The sequence below is a fragment of the Bidens hawaiensis genome, unplaced genomic scaffold (genome assembly GCF_021521415.1).
Source record: "Bidens hawaiensis isolate Kalapana, Puna unplaced genomic scaffold, B.hawaiensis_p1.1 tig00027546_1, whole genome shotgun sequence".
Lineage (NCBI taxonomy): Eukaryota > Viridiplantae > Streptophyta > Magnoliopsida > Asterales > Asteraceae > Bidens > Bidens hawaiensis.
In genome coordinates this window covers 230688-249509 of record NW_027494462.1, presented here as the reverse complement: position 1 = coordinate 249509, position 18822 = coordinate 230688, and the positions used below count along the sequence as shown (strand labels likewise).

The window sequence follows — 18822 nt, the reverse complement described above, 5'->3', positions numbered from 1 at the left end:
GGGTTCTTCCTCTTCCATTTGCTGAGTGTTTTCATTGTTTATCGGGTGCATCTGGAAAATTTCACAGAGCATCATTACCCTCATTCTAGGTTTGCGGGACGGTCCTTCACCGTTGTTTGGTTGGGAGTTGATTTCATTGAATGTGGAGCTTCCGGTATGCCATCTTCGTTGATCAGAGTGGCATTTCATCCTGTCGGAGGATGGGGATCTTGGTTCTTCTTTGATAGGTAAGTTGGAAAGGAAAGCATAGGATGGGTGAGGATTTGGTGGTAGGTACCCAGTTGGATAGTACTGCGGTATTTCCGAGGGTTGGTAAGTGGGAACCTCTGATGGGTGGTACGTCGGTACTTCAGATGGTTGATACATTGGTATTGTTGGTGGATGGTAACTTGAGTGCCTTGGTGGCTCAATCCTTTGTTTCGATGGACTATCAGGAACGTCTATTGGATGATGTTTACTTCCGGGGTAGAATACGGGTTTGGTCAAGTCATGTTCCACATCTTGGTCAAAGTATGCTTCATAATACCCATCACTCATGTTGTCTTTGGGGTAAGGTTCGGCGATTCCGGCTTCTTTTGCCTTGCGCACATAATTCCCCATATGAGCTTTGAATGACATCTATTAAGGGTGGTTTAGAATGTGGAGAGGGAAAGAAAGGTTACCAGCCTATCTTATCCCTAAAAAAAATTAATCAATTATTTCCTATACTTGGATCGAAGCTTGGGTATTGTTTTATGATACCCAATTCGCTAAGATTGATGGCTCTGATACCAACACTTGTCACACCCCAAAACACGGCCTAGGAGCGTGACGAACATGTTGGTACCACAAGTGTAAATAAATCAGAGTTACGTTAACTTAGCGGAAGTCTTATAAAACTTGTGGATTAAAGATGTAAATATTTACAGTACAAAAGTCAAGATTATAAAAGATTCCCAAACTAGTTCAAAAGATTACTTGTTTTACATTACAAAACCACCACCATTTATATATTAAAGTTTTAACAAAAGAACCGAGCGATCGGATTTAAATATAGCACTTCGACACATCCAAGTGCTAATCTTGTTCACCAGCATAATGTAAATAAAATACGTCAGCAATGAATGCTGGTGAACACGCTGACACAAAAATATTTTCTTTTACTTTATTACCCCTCGAGACTATGCCTGCCTCAGCCCAACGTGGCTTAGGAATAACAAAGTTAAATCAACACATTTATAAATTCAAGTCTCTACTCTAGGTCACCTCAGCAAACACCGCAGCGTTCGACTTAGTTAAGTACCCGTAAATATACACAAAAGGCCGTACTCCCTGCAGGAGAGCGTCCTACGACCAAGGGTGGTACGGTGTGCCCACCGCGTAGTACCACCTATGTAAGGATCCAGACACACGTATACCACAGCCTGAGGGCTAGGTTTATACTCTTATTTATAACGGTTTTAGAAACACATAGTTTCTTGTAAACAATTTTCATATAACATGTTTGACTCATTTGAATACAAGTTTGTAAAAGTTTGGGAGCATATTCACCTTGTCGCTTTGGGATCGGCTTCACTCACCGTCCGAGGGTCTTTCCCTTTTTTATCTCGCACCAATAGTACGAGTATAAATATTTGTTAGTCGGATATACAATCCGGCTTAAGACCTTTAGTCTTGTTCTATATCTCGATGAACCTTTAGTTCATATATCTCATTTACTTGAAAACCTTTAGTTTAAAAGTAATTATAAACCTTAGTTTATATAAAAACCCGACGTTTCTTCATCTCTAAGAAACGTATTCTTTTTCTTTTATTATTTAAGAATACTCATTATTGCCTAAATAATAACTTCATAACAAAGAATATACATATATACTTACACACATATATACATATTTGCAATTCATTCTTTTATTCTTTTCTTTGTTATGTTTATTTCTCTTTTATCGAGGTATCGAGTATAACCTCGACTTAAGGTTTAAGCCTTTATAATATTTCTTTATTATATTCATTGGCGTTTTAAGCCTTACCTTAAAGGCTTGTGAAAACCCTACTGACTCGAGCAGCAATCCAACGCCACTTCACTTCTTGATCAACTTTGGTACGCCAACAACGACACCAATCTTCGACAACTGATAGTACGCCTTTCGAGAAAAACACCTTCCTTGGTCGAATGTGGGTGGAGGGTGACACGTACTTCAAGGAAACGTCGAAACAGAAAACGAGGATCAAAACACGCTTATCGAGGAATTTTAGGCACGTTTAACGAGGTAGATCGAGTATATGATTGTCGGGATTTAGAGAGAAGCTAGAGATAGTAATGTGTGAGAGTTTTGGTGTGCATCAAATGAAATCCCGGAGGTTGCTATTTATAGACAAAATTTTGTATCCCATCGCGGTACACGATAGGTCCTTAGGCTGGCTTGTCGCGTATCGCGACGTAGCTCAGCTGAGTCACCTAGTAGGTCTGCCACGTGGCAGACGTTGCGCCACGTGGCGACAGGGTTGTCACATGGTGACACGTGGCAGCAGGTAGTTCCACCGTTTGCCACGTGGCACACGTGTCAAAACGTGTCTGACCATGTCATCGCGATACGCGATGACGTTGGTTCAAAAGCGATCGCGTATCACTGTTAACCCCTTCTAGAAGATTTGACCAAACCCTATCGCGATACGGGATGGGCTTGTTTTTTATCCCGTCGCGTATCGCGAGAGGACAAGAAATCAGAATTTTCACTTTAAACCCTAAGGTTTGGAATTTGGCATTTTTAGTCCCTTAACTTTGAAAAGTTGACATTTTGAACTCGAAATTTTCACGATGTTACACCTTCCTCACTTTAGTTTCAATTCCCCACCTAAGGATGAAATGGTCTATGCTATTCTGTAGATATTGATCCAACTCTTCCATCAATTAGTCCTAATGGTAGTTTATCTTCTTTGGTAGACCGTGTTGAAGAAAGTGATTGTATGGAAACGAACAAGGGTTATGGAGATAAAAGAATTTTAAATTCACTTTTTGATTCAAGTGTCAATACAAAACATCTGTTGTTACCTGGTCTTTAATAATAATACTTTGAAAAATATTTTAAACGATCATGTACTTAGTGAGAGTGTTGATGTTGACACTTCTCTTAATGATGAGAATGAAAATAATGTTTCCACTTCTGATAGTGACTGTGAAACTATTTTTGATGAGATTGTTAATAACATAAATGTGCAAGAAAAAGTGTTTGTTTAGAAAAACATAACTAGTTGTTCATTAAGGGATTGTAAAGTAAAGGTAGATAAAGTTAAAGACATTTGTTTTGAAAAAGAAAAACCTAATACTTCAAGTAAATATGTACCGCCACATAGAAACAATTTTTTTCCTATCAACTAATCAATCGTATCATCCTCAACTATATAATCATTTTGATAATAACTACTATGGTTGTCATCATCCACAAAATTATGTTAATTCATTCTATTCAAATGTTTTTGATGATCGGGAAAAATAACTCTTTTGAAGGAGTAATGTGTTTTTTGTTTAGTAATTCATTCATTTCAATGGAAAGTAATGTAATTTTTGTTTTAATCTAATGTAAGAGTATAACGGTGAAATTATAGCTTTTTTTTCTTTTCCACTCAACTAGTGAACACATACAATGTTTACTTTCCTTTTCTTTCCATCAAACTATGGAACACAAAATAATATCACTTATTTTCCCTTTCATTCATTTCTTTTTCCTTTTTTTCCTTTCTCTATTTAAATAAAACTCAAGAACGTAATGTAGAGGAGATTAAGCGAAGCACATCCCTACCGTGTGACTACGTGTCATTTCACTTGCACTTTTAACTTAAACCACCACCTATACACCATAATCAGATTGGTAAGAGCAATTATCAAAATAATATTTTGGTTATCGGACAACCTTTATTTTACTCTTTTAAGCTTCCCAGACCAAAAGAAAACTATACTTGTATATAGTCAAAGTTAAGAGAAAATTACTATTTGCGTCTCAGTGGTTTAAGGGCGGGGGAAATTGAGTCCCTCGAAAAAAATGAATTTGTTGAGTCCCTGTAGTTTAAAAATGAACTGTATAAGTCCCTGCAGTTAAACTTCCATCCATCCTTTCATAAGATTCGCATGAATCCCTATGGTTCGTGGTTGTGCTCAGTATTAGTCCCTCGTTATAATTTTCCATCCAAAATATGTTTTTAACAAAACTAATCAAACCCAATAACTTTTTAACAAAACTAATCAAACCGAACTAGTTATTTAACAAAACTAATTGGACCGAACTAGTTCTTTAACAAAAACTAATCGAATCGAACTTACCTTTTTAACCAAACTAATCGTACCGAACTACATTTTTTTAACAAAACTTATCGAACCGAACTTCATTTTTTAACAAAACTAATCAAACCGGACTACCTTTTTAACAAACTAATCGGACTAAACTACTTTAACAAAACTAATCGAACCAAACAACCTTTTTAACAAACCTATATGAACTGAACTACTACTTCAACAAACTAATCGGGCCGAACTACTTTTTCAACAAAACTAATCGAACTGAACTTACTTTTTTGTTAACAAAACTAATCGAAGCGAACTACTTTTTTTAACAAACTTAATAAACCGAACTACTTCTTTAACGAATGGCATTAAAAAACTATTCAAACCGAACTACGTTTTTAACAAACTAATAGAACCGAACTATTTTTTTTAACAAAATTAATAGAACCGAACTACTTCTTTAACAAACTAATCGGACCGAACTAGTTTTTTAACAAAATTAATCGAACCAAACTACTTTTTTAACAAAACTATATGAACCGAACTACTACTTCAACAAACTAATCAGGCCTAACTAGTTATTTAACAAAAACAAATAGAACTGAACAACTTTTTTAACAAAAAACTAATCAAACCGAACTACTTTTTCAACATTAATCGAACCGAACTTACTTTTTTTTAACAAAACTAATCGAACCGATCTACATTCTTTTTAGCAAACCTAATAAACAAACTACTTATTTACAAAACTAGACGGGCTGCATTAGTTTTTTAACAAATAAATGTTCAAACCGAACTAGTGTTTTAACAAAACTAATACAACCGACTAAGTTTTTAACAAATTAATAGAACCGAGCTACTTCTTTAACAAAACTAAACTGGCATTAAAAACTGTTCAAACCGAACTACGTTTTTAACAAAACTAAGACAACCGAACTATTTTTTTAACAAAATTAATAGAACTGAACCACTTCTTTAACATACTAATTGGGCCGAACTAGTTTTTTAACAAAACTATATGAACTGAACTACTACTTCAACGAACTAGGGCCTAACTAGTTATTTAAGAAAAACTAATCGAACCGAACTAGTTTTTTTTTAACAAAAACTAATCAAACCGAACTACTTTTTTAGCAAAACTAGTACAACCGAACTATATTTTTAACAAAAATGAATAGAATCAGACTACTTTAACAAAATTATAGGAACTGAACTACAACTTCAACTAACTAATCGGACCAAACTAGTTACTAACAAAAACTAATAGAACCGAACTAATTTTTTAACAAAATTAATAGAACCGAACTACTTTTTTAACAAACTACACAGGCCGAACTAGTTTTTTAACGAAAAACTAATCGAACCGAACTACTTTTTTAACAAAACTAATCAAACCGGACTACTTTTTCAACAAAACTAATCAAACGGTTGCGTCGGAATTAGGTGGGTTCGCCGGAGATGTCGCTGGAAAAGCAAGGATTATTATAAAACGTTTTAGTTGTCAGAATCTTCATCCAAACCACAGAACCACCATTTGGTCTCGCTGTCTAGCAATAGTACTTCCACCATAACCCACCATAATCGACATACAACGATAAAAATTAGCCTCGTGCGTCGTCGCCACCGTGCACCTGTAACTTTGTTGTCGTCACCGCCATGGTTCCGAGGCGCCATCAGAAAGACTCACCGGAGAACACCTTCACCCCTCCAGCAACCATAATCAATAGATATAACATAAAGTGCGGAGAATGTGGAATGAAATTAGGATCTCAAACTTCCGAATTGAGATGAGATGTTGAATCAAAGTGTGGATTTAACTGATTTAAGCATCGAATTTAAGATTTAAGTCTAGAAATTGAAATTTGAAGATGAAGATGACGAATGGTGAGTTAGGTTTGAAGTTTGATTGTAATTGACTGGTGAACGATTGTTTTATTTTTCTTGGTGTGAAAATACAAGTTTGCCCCTCATTTTAACGGGGCTGTTAACGGAAAGATGACTGAGGGACACATTCTGGTCACTTTTCGAATCACATGGACTTACCAAGTTAATTTTTTTTCGAGGGACTCAGTGCCCCCGTTTTCAAACCACAGGGATGTACACAGTAATTTTCTCCAAAATTAATGAACAAAACACATTCATTACATTTCCCCCTTATTTTTTCTTCTTTCTTTTTTTTTTTTTTTTTTTAATTTTTACATATGAGTGACTGAACATAGAGAGGTACAACAGTAAAACATTAAATGGTTGAAGCAGATATATTGCCTGGAATAAAAAGAAAGGAGATTTGTAACGTTTGGCTGATTATCAAAATTTAACAACAAAATAAAGTCTACTTAACAAAAAAGCGATGCATGAAAACAACATTGTATCTTACTATTATCGAGCATGAACTAGCTAAACATTAACCATGCCAAGGAAATTCATTTTGGTTGAGGTTCGGATCTTGCTGCTGCAGCTGATGATGATAAGGTGAAGAAGTGTTTAATTGATCCAGACCAGTCATACTGAGAAAATGTTGATCACCATTTGGAGGTGGGAATCCTGTTAGACCCAAGAAATCCCTAGTCAACTCGCCTCCACCTGTTCGGTTTAGTGGTAGTTCGGTTGCTGCTCGTGGAAAAAAGGGTTCTTGAAAATATGCATCTTGAAAAGCATTAATTGATCCGGCACATGATAACATATCTTGATGATTATCATCAGTTGAAGACAAATTCTCAAGACCAGAAGCATGATGCTGATGAGCTGTGAATAGTGTTGTAGGTGCACACATGTGATCACTTTGGTGGGGCCCACTTAGAATGGACTGGTGCTGGTGTTGCTGGTGCTGTTGTGACATGACATTGACAGCATTGGTACCAGCTGCAGGCTTGCTCATGCTCTCACCCATCTGAGCTGCCTTTTGGAGCAATGCAGTGGCTGACATGTGGGATGGAGGAGGAGGAGGAGATGTAAAAACAACAACATTATTATTATTATTATTATTATTTGCATTGTTTGGATTTGGTTGATGATGAAGTTGACGACTAAACCATGATGGTAACTGATTATTTTGTTGCAAATCATTGGAAGTGAGTTGTGAATATTGGAAGAGATGTGGTTCGGTTTTGAGTGGGAAGTTTAGTGGCAGGTGGAGGGGAAGATGATGGTTTGGTGTCAGTAGGGTTGACGATGAAGATCTTACATTTTCTCCTGCTAAAGCACCACAAAAAGCTCTGTGGGTGATGAAGCTGTCCCTCCTGTTGTCATTAATTAAAATCAAACAAACAATTTAGCACTCTAAACTTACTGAAAATAATAATCTATAACTAAATTAAATGAGGACAAATTAATCAAGACTTGTTTGGTCATGAAACATTCTCCAAGAATTAATTAACTAATTAATTCCATAGTATAACCAACTGTTCCACTAGTGAAGCATGAAATGCATTTTATATATGTGATTAAATATTAAGCTTAATAAATAAATCTTTCCTACTCAAATATATAGAACTTATATCGGATTAATTGGTGGTTTAGGATTCAGCTAAATAAATATTTGAACACTTGTTTTGTAGATAGTCTGTTAACCTAGAACTACAAGAAACGTCTAAAAGTAAAAAAGATCGATCTTTATACGTACAAATAAGCTTAACTAAATCCTAAAACGTCTAAAAAAAGATGATTCTACGTAAGATTTGACCTTGAAAAAAGAGTGCCACAATCACATCGGTATTCTCGAGTGCCACAAATCTTGGAATGAGCCTTCCAGTCGGATTGAACCGCATATCGCTTCGAACACTTGTCACATTTCCACTTCTTCTCACCATGCTTTCGTGAGTAATGCTTCTTGATACCGGTGAGATCTCCAAGTGCCCTTGCAGGTTCATGGTGCACACAACTTGGTTCTGGGCATACATACACCTTCTTCCTGACCACCTCTTGTTTTGATCTTTGCTTCAGCTTCCATGGCAAGTTATGCCCTCTTCGGTGCAGTTGAAGATTCTGATCTCTTTGAAACCCTTTGCTGCAAATCTCACACACGAATCTGTTTGTTGCCATTAGTGTTTTGGGGGACATTGCTATCACCTCAGCTTCTGGATCTTCAAATTATAATCATAGAAATCAATTAATTAACCAATCAAGTGTCATGATGCTTTTAATTATGCATGTACTTGCAAGAAAACAACAGCATTCCCTCAAAAGTGCTGATGCATCATGTATGTATATTATCTACTTACCTGGATTTCCCGGAAGGTTTCTTTTTTTCTTGGTGGTTTGTGACTGATTGTTGGAATTAGTTGGCACCGAAGCAAAGGACTGTTGTTGTGATGGAGTGTACATAGTACCCACTTCATTCTTGTTACTTGATGAAGATAGACTTGCTTCATTTGATGCTGATGTCAAGTTAGACATACTGTCATCTAAGAACATCACCTTCATCTCACTTTCTCTCTCTATCTTATTAAATGAGCCGGATATATATAGTATTTATTAAAAGAAACTCTTTTTTGATCTCTTGTTTTTTACAATAAGATTGACTGGTGACCTTCAGATCACACACATGTTTTACAGAACTATTGAATGACAAGAAACCCTATAAAAAGAAAGTTAACTACATCAGAAATTGGTTTTGGTTCTTGATGTTTACAATATAAGTTAAAGAGTGACGAGTAACCAAAATCAAGCTTGTAAAAGTTCAGACCTGGCAGGCAGTGACCAAACTTGTTCTTGTCCAAGCAAGCATACAAGTATAGCCAACTCTCAAAGATGATCTAACCCAAACTCCAATCCGTACAGGTTAAGATATTATCAAGTTCATCAACACTGTGTGTGTGTGAGAGAGAGAGAGAGAGAGAGATGAGATGTGGATCAGAAGGTATCCCTAATTTTGGATCTCTTTCAAGTGGGCAGCTTCAAAATGAAACCAAAAAGCAAGGGAGTGTGAAGTTGCATGTTTTTGTCCTATCCTTTGTTTGCTTCTCATTCAGAAATAAAATCATATGCATTATTGGTTTGGCTTTTAGGGTTATGCATTTACTACTTTCTCCCTCTCAAACATATCTTAATTAAGTGTGTTTTAGCTGTTCGAACATGTTTTCAAATTTTGAAATCTTTCTTAAAAGAATTTAGATATAAAAGAACTGGAAAGTCATACATATATATGAAATGAAATTCAGATTTCATTTTTTCCATATCTATAATATATATAAACGAAAACATAAAAATTCTAGTATGGTCGCTCACCCTTTTTTTGAAGTCATCAGATTTGCTTAATTTTTAAATGGAGGCTTCTCATGCATTTGACCCGAATTCATGGGTATGGGTCTCATCAAACCCAAATATCTCTTAAACGGGTTATAACATTTCATTAGATTAAAAACCAATCTCACCAAATATTTGATTTAAAAATCCTATAAAGTATGGATATATTAAAAATTAATATTTGATTTATTTAAAATATATATATATTTATTATTTATAATTAAAAAACCAATTTTATATTAAGAAAATAAACGGGTCATGGGTCTCATCAAACCCATATAGCTTTTAAACCGGGTTATAACATCTCATTTATTTGTGAAACAATTTATCATCAGCCATAAGTATATTACTAACTTGCATACAATAAAAAATAAAAATTTTAAAAATAAATAAATATTAGAAACAAATAATATTAAACAACCTCCGTAATATGGGGATATAAACTAGTTATAATATATATTTGCTTGTAAAATTGATAAAATAGTTAATTAGAATATAAATATTTATATATAACATAATTGTCCATCCAGGCGTTTATAAACATTTTGTATTCTTTAGTTATATAAACACTAGTTTTTATCTCTTGTATTACTGGTTTTATTTTATATTATTCGTTTCAAATCATAAATATATTTTTTGGGAGTTTAATTTTATTTATTGTAAGAAAGTTAATAATATAATTAAGATTTAATAATGAAAGAGTTTCACAAATAAATAAGATGTTATAGCATGGTTTAGAAGCTATATATGTTTGGTGAGACCCGTGAACTTTTTTGTTTTACTATTAAATTGTTTTTTAACTAAAATGAATGTCTTTAAAAAAACATATATTAATTTGTAATATATCCTTATTTTATAGGATTTACATATCAAATATTTGATGAGATTAATTTTTAAAATAATAAGATGTTATAACTCGTTTAAGGGTTATATATGTTTGGTAAACTCGTACCCGTGAATTCAGGTCAAATGAATAAGAAGCGTCTATTTACATTTAATGTAATCTAGTGGCTAGAGAGAATGTAAGGAGCAATCAGAGAGCTTTTAATGGTTTCGTTTATATATATTACTGTTTTGGATAAAAATCAGCTAAGGATAATGTATCCAAATCTGTAAAGTGAGGTATAGTGCTAACACGATAAGAGCGAATGTATAATCGAAATCTTGATGAACACAACGATTTGATCACGAGGGAAAAAACCCTTGATTATGATAATCTTACTTCGGTAAAAAACTAGCAAGGTAATCTTTGGTCGAATTGCTTCGGTCAAAGATTAACAATGTAATCTTTGGTCAGATGGTACGTGATTATAATAATCTTCGGCACAAAAAACCCGCGGACGGTGAAAACTATCACCGTCAAGTTTATTAATGGTAAAAAGGTGGTTACAAGTGTTGTGGAGTTGTTGATCAACGAATGCTATATGTGTGAGTACAAATATCTTAGCAGCTAGAATACGTGTGTTTGTGTGTGTTCTAACGTTGATCACGACTCGGTATATAAAGAAAAATACATATAACTAACTAACAACTATGTCCTATAATCTCGCTAGTCTTCCACTCTCTTCCATCGTGCTCTTTGACCACGTGCTAGCAGACGTTTAATGACGAAATAAGCGGTAGACTAGGTCTAGGAGCCGTTGAGGTTATTTAAACATCAATCTTCACACGAAATCGTCCATTAATAGCTATGTTAAATAAGGATCCTGGATCCATATTCCAGCTAGAGAATACTCCATGAAGATAATTGATGCAAGCACGTCTTCAAGAATAAAATATCTTGTCTTTAGTACTCAGCTATTGATCTTATTATTCCGTTACTCCTTGCTTTTGCTTAGTCTTCAATCTTGACCATACGCTATAGATGTCTCTTAGTGGAACGTATAGTAGACTGGATCTTAGAGTTGTCATGCATGTCTAACACATCACCATACTAAACGCAATCATTATTAAACAAATAACACCGAGGATCATCGATCCTTTAGAACCTGATACATATCTCAAGGATAATCTATCAATAAGATAGTTAAGGATTAAGGATACTCGGCATAAAATTCATGCCCTAACAATTACTAGTTTCAATCCCTCGTATTACGAGGTTGCCTTACATTATTCGTTTATATATTTATATAGTTTTTAAGATTTTTATTTTAGTTATTGTAAGGAAGTTAATAATATACTTAATATTTATATAATTAATATTATACTTGCTTGTAAAATATATATTTGCTTGTAAAATTGATAAATATTTTATCAAAGCTATAGCTATTTAATTTGTGATATATAATAATATACTGTTTTGTAATAAAACTTATTAGTTATTTTTGCTGTTTTTAACCGGTGTACAATCATTAAAAGAAGTCGAGTAATTTTGTTTGTTTTAAGTCTATTTCGTTAAAAGTGACACGTACATGTTTAATATGAACGTTCCCTTTTTCCTTAAATAGATTCATATTATAATAAATCTAACAAATACCTTTAGTCGGTGAAATTTAAAAAATAAAATTAATTTCAATTTTGTCCATATCCAATCACATATGTATATTTTTTTCTATAATATTATTACTTTTGTATTTTCTTTTCATCTTCTATCAACAACACGATCACGTTGATTGTGTGTACTTATACGGAATAATTTAAGAACCTTTTAAGTTATAAGAACTATGAAAACTAATTATAAATTATATATTTAATAAATTTTGTATTAAACTTATGGTTGTGAATAAATCATCATAAAATATTAAAAAAGTGAGGGAGAATTTATAATATTATATAGGAAAAAGGTATAAAAATATAAAACCATAAAAAGACAAAAAGAAAAATTTCAATCATATTTCTTTTTATTAAAGTTGTTAATTTTGTTATAGATTAGTTCTTGTTAGGTCACGAATAATTTATGCAGAGGATATATTATTCTGAGACATATCTGGATCAATTATCCTTGATAAAAGTTCAGGGAATAAGTTAAGATTAAGGATCATCGGTATTTGTTATTACTAACAATTGTTTTTTATGTGTAGGTTTAAGTTTGATAGGTATAACGGCTGGAAGACCTAGTTTACTTAATAACTCGCTACTTGACTCATTCAGCACGTGGACAAAGACTTGGACGCAGCTGGTAGGAGAGTGACGGATTAATAGGACTTCTAGTTATTGTTTATTATTGTTATTTATTAAGCTTATGATCAATTAGGTTTTACACTTCACGTTCATTAGCATACACAATGGAAACTAAACAGTTACCACACACACTTAGCAATCTTGTATTCATTGATCATAATCTCCAACCTTGTAAACTTGCTTTTGATTTATAAACTGGTGATAAACGATTTGTCATCACCTGGGGTTTTTGTGTCGGCGATCTGACTAAGATCAAGGGTTTTTCCTCGCAACAAATCTTTATGTTCCTGTTTACATTCGTTTCATAATCGTTATTGTCATACAAGCACTAAACCTCACCTTACAAATTTGGTTACATTATCCTTAATCGATTTTTGACCAAAATAATTTGGCGCCCACCATGGGGCAATTGGTGCTTTAATCCAGAAAATTTCCTATCAATATTCAACTTTTTCAACCAATACCATCATCAATGGCCTCTCAACAAACCTCTGCTTCGTCCATCGTTCCTTCATCAGTTTCTCTCTCATCAAGAGCTTCACTGCCAATGCCTCCTCCACCCGTGGGAGTACCAAGGACTACTTCTGCTGGAAACAAGACACAAACTCCAGTTTTCTAGAGCTCAAAGACCATTGTTGCCACTTATGTGGTAAATTCTAACAATGATGTTTCTGCTATGTTTTCACAGGTCAAGGCATACATGGAGCAGCTACACAGGACCAATCAAAAGATTCTACGCAAGATAGAAGATCTCAAGAAGAATAAGAGGCCACTGGAGGATCAGGCTCCTTTGATGCCAAGGATGCTGGATTTCACTACTCCAGGATCCGTGGCTCAACAAGTTCAAGGATCCTCCATCTTCCAACAAGAAACAAGGATCCTCATTCAGGAACAACAATTCAAAGCCGTATTCAAAATTTAACAACCAAAATGTCCGTGCGGTCGAAGATGAGGATGATGATGATGAAGATTATCCAAGGATTTTCGAGTATTGCTTCTCTCTTGATACTTATGGCTTAATATGTGCTATGAAGGATCTTGGAGAGAAATCAATATGGCCTCGAAAAAAGGAGAAGGCAACATCCTTCAAGGATAAGTCCAAATGGTATGCATTCCATGAAGATTTTCTCCATTTGGCCGATGAGTGCATCACTGTAAGAAAGGAAATTGGGTATCTTCTAAGCAAGGGCCCCTTTAAAGAGCTTCTAGGAAGAAAGAAATCAAGGATCGAGGATCCTGAAGAAGTTCCACAAAAAGTAGCTCCGCCCCTGTTGCACAAATCATCAATTTCATCTCTGGTGGTTCGGATATATGTGGAACATCCTTCTCCTTGGCCAAGATACATGCTAAAAGAAACTAATTTGGAAAACGGAGAGCGACCTGTCATAAACACTACCCTAACCAATGACAAGAGAATCTTCTTCGACGAAGAAGATAGAATGAGTATCCAGGATCTTCACCACGTTGGTTTGATTATAACTCTATTTATTGCTAATCATTATGTGCGCATGATCCTAGTTGATGGAGGAAGTTCAGTTAACATCATTTAATGTGATGTACTCAAGAAGATGAATATTCCAGATTTAGAAATTGTTCCCCGATCGTCCGTACTCGTTGGTTTCAGTGGTGAAACTAAGAAAACAATGGGGGGACATCAAGCTTCTTATATACATTGAGGGAGTGAACTATTTTAAAAAATTTTGTATTATAGATAACTTGTCTTGTTACAATGTAATTCTTGGCAAGCCATGGCTACACGGAATGAAAGCTGTAGCATCTACTTATCACCAATGTATCTCCTTGGGGGATAGTGAGAATAGACGACGACGACCAAGTAAAGGCTAAGAACTACTATTCCTCATCCATGAAACCAACGGCTAATCAAATGGTATCATAACAACTACAGCAACATCGTAGGAATGTACTGGAGGTTCGAGAACAAGACCTGAAAGGAGTATCCTTGGACCCCGAGGATCCAGATGTAAAAGTTTTCCTAGGATCCAGTATCCCTACTAATATTGTAGAGGATCTAGTATCCTTCCTCAGCAATAAAAATCCACATTTTCCTTCAATCACTCCGAAATGACAGGTATATCAAAAGAGGTAATTATTCATAACCAGGCCTTGATAGTTCTATTAAAACCATTCACTAGAAGCGAAGAAAATTCGCTCCTGAGAGGAATGCGATCATACAAGAAGAAGTTGAAAAACTTCTTAAGGCCGGTATGATCATAGAGGTTAAGTATCCTTGATGGTTGGCTAATATTGTGGTTGTTCCAAAAAAGAATGTAAAGTGGAGGGTAAGTGTCGATTTCACCAATTTAAACAAGGCATGTCCCAAGGATCCTTTCCCATTACCACACATTGACTCCATGGTGGATGCAACAGCAGGACATAAGATGCTTACTTTCATGGATGCTTCCTCTGGATTTCAACAAATTCAGATGGAACCATCTGATCAAGAAGACACAACATTCATGACTCCTACTGGAATATATTGCTATATTGCCATGCCCTTTGGACTAAGAAATGTAGGTGCAACCTATCAACAATTAGTCAACATGATGTTTAACGATCATCTTGGAAAGACCATGGAGGTTTATATAAATGATATGGTAGTCAAGTCCAAGGGGTCGAAGATCATCTCAAAGATTTGGAAACAGCCTTCAACATCCTCGATCAATATAACATGAAACTCAACCCATCCAAATGCCATTTTGGTGTTAAAGATGGGAAGTTCCTTGGTTATACGGTCACTAAGAGGGGAATAGAGGCTAGCCCAGAACAGATAAAGGCCATCATAAACTTGAAGTCACCCGCGAATGCAAAAGACGTACAAAGGTTGACCGGCAGGATCGCAGCCTTGAATAGGTTCATCTCCCGGTCTTCGGAGAAGTGTAAGGATTTTTATGATATCCTTAGAAAGAATAAAAAGTTCGAGTGGACGGAGAAACATGAGGCTGCACTCAAAGCCTTGAAGAATTACTAATCTTCAGCACCAGCATTAATGAAGACAGTAGATGGGGAACCCTTATCCTTATACTTAGCCGTATCGGGTAATGTAGTAAGTGTTGTCCTTGTTAATGCAGTAAGTGCTATCCTTGTAAAGGATCATGAAGGGGAATAACATCTCGTTTATTATGTAAGTAAAAGTCTTCTAGATGCTGAAGCCAGGTACTCTCATTTAGAAAAAATAATTCTTGCTTTAATTATGGCTTCTACTATGTTAAAGCATTACTTTGAAACTCATACTATAATTGTGAAAACTAACTATCCAATCAAGAATGTTCTTAGAAAACTAGAGATGTCAGGTAGGATGGCTAAATGGGCTGTAAAGTTGAGTGCATACGATATCCAATACGAGCCAAGGACAGCTATCAAATCTTAGGCACTAGCTGACTTTGTGGCTGATTTAAGTAGTGATTTACAAAATGAAGCCTACTTGGAGGTCCAACGGTTAGAGGAAACCAGGGATACTTGGATCTTATTCACGGATGGAGCATCCAACCTTAGAGGAACATGATTAGGTATTCTACTGAAATCACCACAGGGGGACATAATACCCAGTCTATAGCCTATGAATTTCAAGTCACAAATAATGAAGCGGAATACGAAGCTTTAATCGCAGGTTTGCAACTAGCTAAACACATGAGGATCAGGTATCTTTCAGGTGTATATAGATTCGTTATCAATAGCTAACTACTTTAATGACTCATATGTTGTTAAAGGAGAAAAACTAATTAAATATCTAGACATTGTGAAAGAACTGTCAAAGTTCTTCGATTCTTTTAGTATTATACAGGTACCAAGGGAAGAAAATGCTGGGACAGATGCCTTAGCAAATCTAGCTTCATCCTTAAAGATCCCAGAAGATACAAAGATCCCTATCATCCATATAATCTCACCAGCAATAGGAGAACAAGAAATTTTGGAGACAACAACTAACAAAGAGATTGTGCTTTGGGATCCATTATCCTCAAATAATCAAGGATCTTGAATCCTCCCGATTAAGAAATTCATTCAAGATGGAGAGATTTCCGCACAGAAAATCCTAAAACCTTCAAACTTAAGGTATCACCATACATTTTATTAAATGATATTCTGTATAGGAAATCTCTTGTAGGTCCATACTAGAGGTGTATTGAGGAACCTGAAATTCAAGAGTTGGAGAAAGACTTTCACGAAGGTGATTGTGGTAATCACAATGGAGGTAGAGCCCTATTCTCTAGGATTCTAAGAACAAGATATTTCTGGCCAACCATGAAGAGAGACGCCATGGAGTACTCAATGAGTACTCAAATAAGTGTGATTCCTGTCAAAGACACGACAACATTCTGCACCAGCCAGTAGAGCCTATGTATCATATATCCTCATCATGGCCTTTCATGAAGTGGGGCATGGATATTGTGTGTAAGCTACCTAAAGCACCAGGAGGAAAAGTGTCCATGATTGCCATGACTGATTACTTCTCGAAGTGGATAGAAGCAGAAGCTTTTGTACAAGGCAGTGGGACCAGTACACGCTTAGTGGCTGACAATTTCATTTCTTTCGGCTATATGGAGGAACCTACGATTTATGGTAGACGTACCATACCTAAGTTTTGGCGTTTTCACGACGCTCACGTTTGGGCTAAATCCCGGTTTGGGTGAGTCCCCAATTGACATCCATATCTTTGGGCTTGTCCCCAGTTTTTGGGCTTGTCCCCAGATTTTGGGCTTGTCCCCAGATTTTGGGCTTGCCCCCAGTTACACGGGCTTGTCCCTAGTTACAAGGGCTTGTCCCCAGTTTGTTGGGTTTAATCCCGGTTAATATCATAGGTTATTTGCATCAGATATCCTAAGTTCAATTACAAAAATCGTAGAAGGATCAACACTTGTGGTAACTTAGGTCTAATTAGATCTTACGGTATGATTTCTACTTATCAATTTACATTTACTTGGCTTAAATCTTTATAAATTCTTTTATATAAGGATTCTGGATCCTTAATTTGTTTTTACAAGGATATTCTATCCTTAAAGCTTTTTCTTAAGAATATTTCTTAAAACTATTCATGGACTTAAACTATAACAAATATGATTTCAGAATTATGAACAACACGCAGTTAGTTCAAAGTTTTAAGTTATTATTATTTAGGCACCTGCACTTATCAAAATCCTTAACCCGAATTTCACCATTCAAAAGATGGTTCATCCACCTGGGTTAAGCAGGTGCTACTAATTGTTCATAAAGTGCAAGAAAAATAAAGGAAAGGGGCATCAAAGGCTTCATCCCCAAAAAAGGAGGATCCCTCCACCTTTACTACCCCTCACAATTGTCTTAAGGATCATAGATCCTTTATCCTAATTACTATTGTTTATTACAGACCATGACCAAATATCTATAAAACACCAATAAGATAAAACAAAGAAACATGATCTTTGGCCTTTTCTTTGCATCCTTCATCGCCCACACATGCACCTTTTTCTTCCACCACTGCATCATGTCCTTCATCCACCTCCATTGCATCCTTTGTACCGCTAGTCCTAGCTTCACCATCATTCGCAGCCTTGTTCTCTTCAGCAATATCATCCTCTTCCTCTACCACGCCCAACCTAGCCAAAGATTTCTTCCATTCCTCCACGTCCCAGTTGGCTTTGTCAAAAGAGGGATCATTAGCTTCAGCCACAAACTGGATTCTTTCTTGCAGGATCAACTTGGCCGCAGACATCTTTGCTTCATCAGTAGCCACTTTAATCCCATCCTTCATCTTCATTTCCATGGCAAGAAGTTGAGAGTCTGCTTGTTTCTACTCCTTTGTAAGCTTGGCGATCAACTTATCCATTGCAGCAGCATGAGTCCTCATTCCTGACAAGGTGTCCTCGAGGTCCTTGATGATAGATCCATAGTAAGAACAGAGACCTTGGACACCCTACAAAACCACAAGACTGGGATCAACAAAAATTGTTTAACAAGACTAGTAAGCATAATAAAAGATCCTCACCTGGGTAACCGCTTGGGTAACCGCTTCATGGAGCTGCTTCTCAACTTCATGAACCTCTGCTTGGGGCTCGGGTAATTTCCTATTTTTCACAGACTGAGCCTTATCCCTGGTAGTAATGGTATGAGGACTAGGAGCCGGAGTAGACCTGGAAGGATCCTTTTTTACTGATCTTGGAGAAATCAAATGATCGATATCATCAAACGAGAACTGAGTTGCAGTT

The 18822-nt window shown here is 35.7% G+C and overlaps 1 protein-coding gene across 1 annotated transcript; it reads right to left on the bottom strand.

Moving 5' to 3' along the window:
• Positions 1-6431: 6431 nt before the first annotated feature.
• LOC143575612 (protein indeterminate-domain 7-like) lies at positions 6432-9290 on the bottom strand. Its single transcript, XM_077059931.1, has 4 exons — positions 8943-9290; positions 8479-8834; positions 7941-8340; positions 6432-7497 (listed from the first exon to the last, which is right to left on the bottom strand). The coding sequence occupies exons 2-4, from the start codon at positions 8678-8680 to the stop codon at positions 6663-6665; spliced, it is 1437 nt and encodes a 478-aa protein (XP_076916046.1). The 5' UTR covers positions 8681-8834; positions 8943-9290; the 3' UTR covers positions 6432-6662.
• Positions 9291-18822: the final 9532 nt, after the last annotated feature.